The sequence below is a fragment of the Dysidea avara genome, chromosome 5 (assembly GCF_963678975.1).
Source record: "Dysidea avara chromosome 5, odDysAvar1.4, whole genome shotgun sequence".
Taxonomy (NCBI): domain Eukaryota; kingdom Metazoa; phylum Porifera; class Demospongiae; order Dictyoceratida; family Dysideidae; genus Dysidea; species Dysidea avara.
This window is the reverse complement of record NC_089276.1, coordinates 35,748,886-35,758,227: the sequence shown is the minus strand read 5'-3', so window position 1 is coordinate 35,758,227 and position 9,342 is coordinate 35,748,886. Positions and strand designations below refer to the sequence as shown.

Below are 9,342 nucleotides of genomic sequence, written 5' to 3'. Positions count from 1 at the left end.
TGTGCTTGCATGTATATAGCTGCTTTCCATCCACCGGTAAACCACTGATTCTTGCCAAGCCATGTTCACACCAAGCCCCAAAAACTGCCATTCAAGCTGCTCTTACACAACCCAGAAATTAATTAAGATGTAACCTCGAGTAGTTTAAGGTCAAAACTAGTAGTACGATAGTGTAGCTATCCACTGGCGGTGTTAATATGATTTTGCCTGATGTGCAATTTGGTTAAATTTTGAAAAATATGCACAAGGCAATAATACGTTTATTCTAAATGCTAGATGTTAAACATTCTAATTGGGGCATGTAGTCACTTCCTACTGAATTCCCTCCATCCATACTGTATACTGGCCTTATAATCACTATACAGTGAAACCTGTCTAATCAGGTCACTGCATAAAGAGGTCACCTGTCTAAACTGGCCAGGCCATTATAAAAGTCCCCACATTTGCCAACTGTTTACAAAATGACCTGCTTAATGCAGCCACCTCCTTAATGAGACCATGCAGAAAATTTTGTCCCTATATATGATGACCAGAATAGCTGGACAGGTTTCACTGTACGCAGGTATTATACATATTAGCTAACTACATACTATAATCAATACATGCATGCTTTAATTACTGTAGCTAGTATCAGTAGGGATCATGGAGGTTTCAAATTAAACCAGTGGGCTGTAGCTGCACTGCAGGTGGCTAATTATTTTAAAATAATGTTACCATAGTAATGTATGAACAATACCTGTCCTAGCTTCATTTAGGACATGGCATTTATTTGAGCATGGCTTAAATATGGATAGCTACATATGGCATTCCGGTATCCAAGAATTTTTTAGTAAAAAAAATTCTCCCATTAGAACCCTAGCTGGCACAAAATTACAATGGACATGTAACTTGGGATTGCTCCATCATCTGAAATCTAATGGGGATGAAAATTGTTACGGTTTGTCCACACATGAAAATCTTAATGCACTACATCTAAATAAGTTTTGTGTCACTTTAAAGCCTTGTAATGAAACTTAAAAACATACAGCTGTCAGATGGAAAGTATTCACTGGTGTTTACTTTAAAAAGTACATAGTTACTTTGCTTGGGTTAGCAATTTTCAGCTACCCATCTGGTGGTTGTATATATCTCCAACTCAAAATTTAAAGCAATGCCATATTGAAACCACAAATCCACTTTAGATATTGTTGCATCATTGTAACACCTTCGTTAACCTTTATAAGTTCTTAACTTAATCTTTTTCAGTACTTATTTACTTGAGATATTTATTTAAACTCTTGGGATATCACACTAATGTACAATTGCTAAGTAGATAATCTTATGACTTGCGTAAATGTATATAGTCACTAAGTTGCCTATGCATGAGTATCACCATTACAAGTGTGCAGTAGGTGAAACATATTGACACAAAATCACTGAAATCCTGAAGTCATTCTCATTACATGTACAAACAATTATTTATTTATTTATTTATTTATTACTGTGTAGGACTCCATCAAGGAGTATAACACACAGATACAAAAACAAAATCAAAGTAAATTCAGATGATTTAACAAAATGTCCTTAAAACAGTTTATAGATGGCTGATTGACCACATCTTCTGGCAAAGTGTTCCATAATTTAATAGTGGATGGTAAAAAGGAAAATAAGTACGAGTTGATTCTTGCTTGTGGGATTCTGAAACGTTGTGAATTAACTCTGGTAACTGATGACATTGATGTTAGTGAGATAGATGGAACTTCCATTTGACAATTGATTATCTTATAAAACATGACTAGTTTGCAAAATGTACGTCGTGATTCTAGAGAGGGCCAATTAAGTGATGTGAGCATGTTAGTAACACTACTTCTCCAGGAGTAATTGTTCATTGTATACCTTGCAGCACTACGTTGAATCTTTTCTATGGCAAAAATATCAGATTGAAGGTGAGGAGCCCATATAGGTGAAGCATATTCTAGTATGGGTCTGACAAGGGACTTATAGCAATGAGATCTTACAGAAATTGGACAATGATTGACGTTCTTCCTCAGAAAAACTAAGGCTGAATTGGCCTTATGACAGATGTTATGAATATGATTTTTCCAAGTAAGATGTTCATCAAATGTTATTCCTAGATATTTTGCCTTGGAGACCTTTTGAATTAGGTGATCAAATAAGTAATAGTTATGTTCAATAATATGATGTTTATTTGAAATTGTAAGATGTACACATTTAGCTGGGTTAAATTCCATTTGCCATCTCCTGGCCCATGCTTGTAAAGTATATAAATCTTGTTGAAGATGCTCAGAGTCATTGGGAAAATGAATGATGTTGTAAATTAAGATATCATCTGCATAAAGTCTAACAGTACACTGGAGATCTTGTGTAATATCATTTATAAATATTAAAAACAATAAGGGTGCCAAAACTGTGCCTTGTGGCACACCGGAAAGTACTGTAGAAGGACAGCTATTTTCTCCATCAATAACAACTGATTGTGTTCTTTCTGTCAGAAAATTTTTGATCCAATCTAGCAAGTGGCCATTTATTCCATAGTGTGATAATTTGTGACAAAGTCTTTCGTGAGGTACCTTATCAAATGCTTTGGAGAAGTCAAGAAACAAAGCATCAATTTGTTCTCCAGAGTTCAATGCTTTAGCAAAATCGTTCACTGCACCCAGTAGTTGAGTTTCACAAAATCGCTTGGAACGGAAACCATGCTGATTGTCACATAGAATGTTGTATTTATTGAGATGCGTAAAGATACAGGAGTGAATAATATGTTCAAGGGTTTTACAGCAAATGCTGGTTAATGAGATAGGTCGATAGTTACCCGGATCACTTCTAGATCCTTTCTTGTGAATTGGCACTACATTAGCTTTCTTCCATTCATCCGGGACAGTACCTTGTTGAATAGAGGCTTGGAAAATAAGAGTCAAAAGAGGAGCCATGAGACTAGCAGTTTCTTTTAGTAATCTTGATGGTATATTGTCTGGTCCTGATGCTTTATGTATGTCCAAGTCTTCTAAAAGTTTTTGGACGCCAATAGGATTAATGTCAGGAGTTGAAATATCTGGTGTGTGGGATCCATGGATAGTGGGGAGTGAATCCAAATCCTCTTCAGTAAATACTGATGAAAAATGTTTGTTTAAAATATCTGCTTTGTCTTTACTATCAGTATACACTTGTCCGTGAGAGCATAGTGTATTGATGCTAACCTGATCTTTACGTTTGCCCTTAACAAAAGACCAAAATCTTTTAGTGAGTTTGTTATGTGAGTCCAGCAGTGATGAAAGATAGTTGTTATGAGATCTTCGACATAAACGTTGCAATTCTTTCTTCAAATTATGATAGCTTTCCCAGTCTTTTGCAAGGTTGGATGAGTGAGCAGTGTTGTATCTACGCTGCTTTTTCCTTGATAATCTTTTGATTTGGGCAGTTATCCATGGAGTTCGAAACTTGGTTGATGTCTGCTTCTGTGGTACAAGGGCTAAACAGGATTCACAAAGATATTTAAATTTATTGCAGAGAGTATTAATAGGAGTATCAAGGGTAGACACGTTTAAAAAACTATTATTGAAGTTTAGGATGACTTCTTCAATTAAATCAAAGTTAGCCTTATGCCAAAGAAAAACTTTTCTTGAGTTTAATTTACAAGGTGCTGACACATAAGTGGAAATATGCACAATTTCATGGTCACTAAATCCTGGGATGACCTTGCATGATTTGACTAAAGATGGTCGATTTGTAAGGAATAAGTCTAAAATATTGTGTTTTCTGATAGGAGCATCAATTAAGGTAGATGCATGCAATTGCAGTTTCAAGACAGCCCAGGTTGCTAGATGGCTATAATTCAATTGTGCTATTTAAAATGTATGGGGAGCTCAAAAGAAAAACTGAATGCACCTCAAGTTTTTTAAAGTGGCACTGTACATGTGCATGCTAAGGTAGCTAGTTCCAACCCAACTAACTGACTATCTATATATCTATTGAGCATATATCAAAAGTCCAGCTATCACTAGTCTCGCGGCGCCCGACCCTAAAAAGAGGGTCTGGTGAAACTGTGTACAAAAAGTTTGGCGCTGCCGGAATGTTGGAAGCTCCAATCAGATCGCTCCATTTAAAATTGATTATGTAATGCGTACATTTCAAAAGATTCGCGGTTTACGGTTAATTACATCCGGTGACTCTGCCGCTTAAACTCATTGGGAAAACAGCCATACAATTCTGTTGGGTTCGTTTTAATGTTGAATAAATAAAGTAGCGCTATTAGTTTGGTGATGCTGTAAGCGGATCTGGTTGAATGGATGTTGTGACGTAAACAGTGCACTTACGTAACAGGTAAACGTCATCCAATAAACATTCCAGAGCTCAAACTTTTTGTACACAGTTTCACCAGACCCTCTTTTTAGGGTCGGGCGCCGCGAGACTAAGCTATCACTAGTTCAAAACAGGCTTGAATGCCTACCTCTAGCTAGCTAGCAATTTCCTTTTTGAACCATCAGATGAGAAAAAAAGCCAAAGTAATATTATGGTCTCATGTGACCAAGGAATTGTAATACAAGTAACACGTGATCCGCTATTTCAGCGCGCCAGTAAACAAATAGAATAGACACCCGCCCCCCCCTTATGGTCTAGGCACAGAAGTAACATTGATCGAAAATGGCTAAGGATAACGTCAACCTCGACGACAATCCGTATTACGCCGCATATCTAAGTTGCTATCGACAGTTGGTAGAGGCGTTGCCGATGGACGCGATGTACCCTACTTTAGTTAGCAAGGGATTGTTACGTGAAGTATCGTTACAACAGGAAATTGCAGCCACGCGAACTGACTATGGAAAGGCGAGAGTATTTTTAGACTCCATGACTGGTGGACTGAAACTTGGTGTGACTGACACTTTTAAATCATTCCTGGAAGCGATGGACGAGTATGCAAGGAATAACAACAATGCTGTAGTGAAGAAGTTATTGAGCAATGTAAATGAACACCTGCCTACTCCTTTAGGTTATTCAGCAAAAGTAGTGCCTACAGTCCAGCCAACTAGTTCGTCTGCAGCACCAATCACAGGTGAGTCACTGTGCAATCATGCACGTCGTGAATACTCGTGATTAAATAATTTATTATCATGATTAAGTTATTTTCTCATCCCTATATACATTGCAAGGCTTGTTATATAAATTGTCCGAGGGTTATCACTTAGGCATTTATTACCTAATGTGATGACGGCAGTTCAAGTCACTTTCTGTACTTTGATACTGGTGGTATAATCCAGTCAATTTTTGGAAGTCACTTGCATGATTTGCTGGTAATTCGAAAATTTGTTTATTCATTGAAAAACTCAAGTTAGCCAGCCAGTGATATGTGTCAGAGTGGCTATTTGTATGGGACAAGTTGTATGAGAATAGCAACTGTTCATTTGGCTTCAGTCATGCATTGCTGTTTTCTTCGCTGCATCAGCTTTTTAAAGTAGTTACTAACCTCTATAGTAACAGACAGGAGCATTTTCCTCCATAATGAATGACCTGCGGAAATACAAAATTTTGTGTATGAGAAACTAATCAATTTTGCCTGGCCTAAGTGCAAAAGTTTGTAAACATTGCATTTTTAGTCAGGTGAATTATGTATTTCAGCTATTTAGTGTATGGTATTTAGTTCCCCTTCCCACTATTCTGAGTATTGGTAAATGAAAATCTAATAACCATATCTTTTGGAAATCATGCTTGTATCATGAAGAGTCCATACTGGAACTCAGAAAAATCCTGTTCAATAGTCTCATGTGGCCAGACTGCATGTCATTGGGTAGGGAGAAAAAGAGTGCAGTCTGGTTCGAATCCCACTGTTGTTTTGACACTTGGGTAGTGTTAACCAAAGAAACGTGATAACTGTAGTTGCTCATGTCCAGAAATCACAAGCACGCAATTACAAAACTAATCAACGTCTAAAGCTTCTTTGGCATCTACCAATGATTGAATCAGTTATAAGTCTTTTATTGATTCACAGGTAAGCGGATTCTTTGGTTATTGTTGTATTACGATAGTTTTATTACAGTGGAGTTTAAGCACATGGGGCCATTAAAACTTATTTGTGATGTAACTGTGTGACGTGTCAACACGATTGTGGGATTTGAACTGGACCAGATCATTTTTTTCTCCCTACCCAATGACAAAATGCAAGACTCAGGTTGTCACATCTTTAGAATTTTGGGAAGTTTTTTTTATCCAACTAGTCGTTAAGAATAATGTGCCATAAGAATTTTGATCTGTTGCAACGTCACAGTTTGGTGATACACCACATTTATACAATAAAAAAATACAGCCAGAGTTTTCAGAAATTTTAGTGTTTCTTGCAGGCTGTATGAAAGTTCAAGGAGTTGCGGACCCATAATTTAGCATGAATGAAGTAGCAAAACCAGTCAGCAGTTGTAATATAATTATCATAACTGCTTGTATTACAGGCTTAACCTGGTCAAAGTATTGATTATTCAGTGCATACAATATCTTTTACTTTCAATGTCTTTAGGTTCAGTACAATTGCCTAAGGCTAAATCCAAATTAAATGTTTATGCTCTCCACCCAGAAAATTTGGCAGACGTTCTGTTACAAATCCACCTGGTATTTAATATATTGACATATGTACTATAATGATAACAATATAGTCTGTCTACGTATATAGCTACCAGTGTATGTTTTATTTCACATTTAGCATTTTAAACCAGCATATAAAATGCATAATTATATAGTTACCCTCTAAATTGGCATATGCAAGTGTTGCTTATATATATAAATCAGTTGTCCATTTTAACAATACTGCTTTCATAATAGTACAACACACATTTATCTACACTGTTATCATTGCTTATTATCATTCATCTAGTCACGCCTGAGTGTTCTACTCTGATAAGAAAAATAGAAGTACACCGTCGTGATCTTGAGGATCTCCCTATCAACACAATGTTAGCATTACTCTATGGTAGGAAGGTCATTTCTATTGAAGAGAAGAGGACCATGGACAAGACATCATTGTCGAGTGATAAGATAACATATCTTCTTGATAGTGTATTGGTACCTAGTCTAGAAAGTGGTGACATGGAGAAGTTTAATAGATTTTGTGAGGTATTAGAGGAAAAGGGCCACACAGCCATGGCTAGGAGACTTGGTTTGTTACTTTATTGTATCTTCATATATTTAGATTAGTAAAGTACCACTCATCATGTATAATGAGGAAAGCACTTAATGTTAATCCTATACACAGCCCCCCCCCAGAATCACCAAAACTTTCCATCATGCAGACCAGGTTGGCAGTAATGTACCAACCAATGCCCACGCATTTCAAATTTGCCATTGGTATTAAGTAGGATGTCCCACTATAACACCAACACCACACGTATAACAGCTATAGCAAGCTTAACCCAAAGAAGATTTGTCCATGCATAATCTCATAGTTTGGCGTTTATCATTTTTGCTGACTCTCTTTGTTTGCTTCAGATGCATAGGAAACATAAGTGCTTGGGAACCAGTTTTCGTCTATTTCAGGAACCAAAATCAATAAGGCAGTATCATCGATATCCTTCCTTTTCTAACTTGCCAGTGATTCCGTCTACCTTTCAAGCATAGCAAGAGTGGCAGAGACACATAGGGGGAGGTCTAGCTTGCTGATGCCATGGCCTAGTTGTAAGTGGAAGACGAAAAAAGGCCACTACCTGCTGGCAATAGTTGCCCTCCATCAGCTAGATTATATCTCCTTATTTATAACTACATACGTAGCTTGTTACACTCTGCTCCTCTAAGAATACTGTGACTGCTCTATTAGAGTATCTTGATCTTGACTACTCTGTTAGAGTATCTCGATGCTATTGAGCTAGGCTCTCCATCACAGCTACAGATAATTTTAGGGGGCCCCATCATTTTTTTTCACAGGGCCTAGAGCTACCCTTGCCCCCCGTTCTCTCTGCCACCCCTGAAACATTATCCATTGGTTATTAAAATAATAGAATACAAATAGATCAGTCATACAACAGTCAAGAGTATCATTATTATAAGCAGTCATTTAAGTGTTTATCAGTTAACAGAGTGCTGATTCCACTCTCATACCATGCATTTCACTGCTTGAAGGTTCTTAGTTTACTAATTTGTTAAGTTGCTTTACTGTAGTTGTATCCAGTTATACTGATAGTAAAATGTCAGTAACTTTAAGTATATGGAACATAATTGTTTTACTAAATTTTAAACTCTCAGTAAACATCAGTGAATGCAGGTTTACTGAAAAGCTACTAAAATTCCTAACAATTAACTGTTCCATATACTGTGGATATACCACTCTAGTAAACTAAGAAACTTCAAGCAGTGTTTATAAAGGTGTACAGAAAACCCCGGAATGCCAGAATAACCCGGATCAGCCGGAACAGTGTTATTTTTGCAAATGGAATCATGTGCAAGTACTAGCATGTCACAGATTATAGGCTCCATCATGGAATAAACAAAATTTTGTCTGCTGATATGCTCTATAGCATTGATATAATCCTTACTTGTGCGGAGCGTTAGTTAAGATGCACGTGCATGCATGCCAATTTTTAATGCTCACTCTTCTGTTGATTTGATCCTGTACCCTGCTATGTATCTTTGGAAGTTGATCTTACTAGTAATATAGGGCACTCAAAAGTTAGAATATCTTTCTACGTTCCTGTGTTTTGCAATAAATGAAAACTGTACATGTAATACTGTGGTTTTTGCATGTACACATACTTGTTTATAAGTGATATGATTTTCTGTAGGTCTACCACGTTAGAGGCAACATCAACATCATTAAACGTTTCATAGAATATATTTCCGTATGTCATTTTGTAGTGTACAAATCACATATTTTTGTAACAAATTAAAAGTTTATAAAATTTGTGTTTCTGCTATATCAAGAGCCAGCTAAAAAACTTATCGATCCTACAGCTATAAGTCAGTTAGCTAATAGCTGTGCTGATTTCTTGGATTGCATATGGTTCAAGAATTACATACACTCTACAAGTAGTGGGCTTCTATTGGAGATGTTTAATCAGTTTCCATATTATAGTGGCAAGAGTATAGAGAACATTCTCTATTATCATGTAGCTACAGTGTACTCTTGATAGTGGTAAATGTGTTTTGCATGCAGAACTAACTGTTCAGTACATCTACAAGATTGTTGGAATCATGCATGGATATCTATATCATTCTGTATTAATGTTTATACCAAAGGCATATAACTGCATGCATAGTATATACTACAGAACTGCTGACTTTAATGATGAACAATGCATATTATATTGTGAATGCTAAGGATGCCTCCTTTGAAGCTTAGTACAGATTATATGTAAGCCAGCCAGTAAGTTT

General features: G+C 36.7%; 1 protein-coding gene across 1 annotated transcript; it reads left to right on the top strand.

Moving 5' to 3' along the window:
* The first annotated feature begins 4,549 nt into the window (after nt 1-4,549).
* On the top strand, nt 4,550-8,874 carry LOC136256368 (uncharacterized). The gene is made up of 3 exons (XM_066049306.1): nt 4,550-5,050; nt 6,857-7,138; nt 8,754-8,874. The coding sequence occupies exons 1-3, from the start codon at nt 4,642-4,644 to the stop codon at nt 8,765-8,767; spliced, it is 705 nt and encodes a 234-aa protein (XP_065905378.1). The 5' UTR covers nt 4,550-4,641; the 3' UTR covers nt 8,768-8,874.
* The last annotated feature ends 468 nt before the right edge of the window (nt 8,875-9,342 follow it).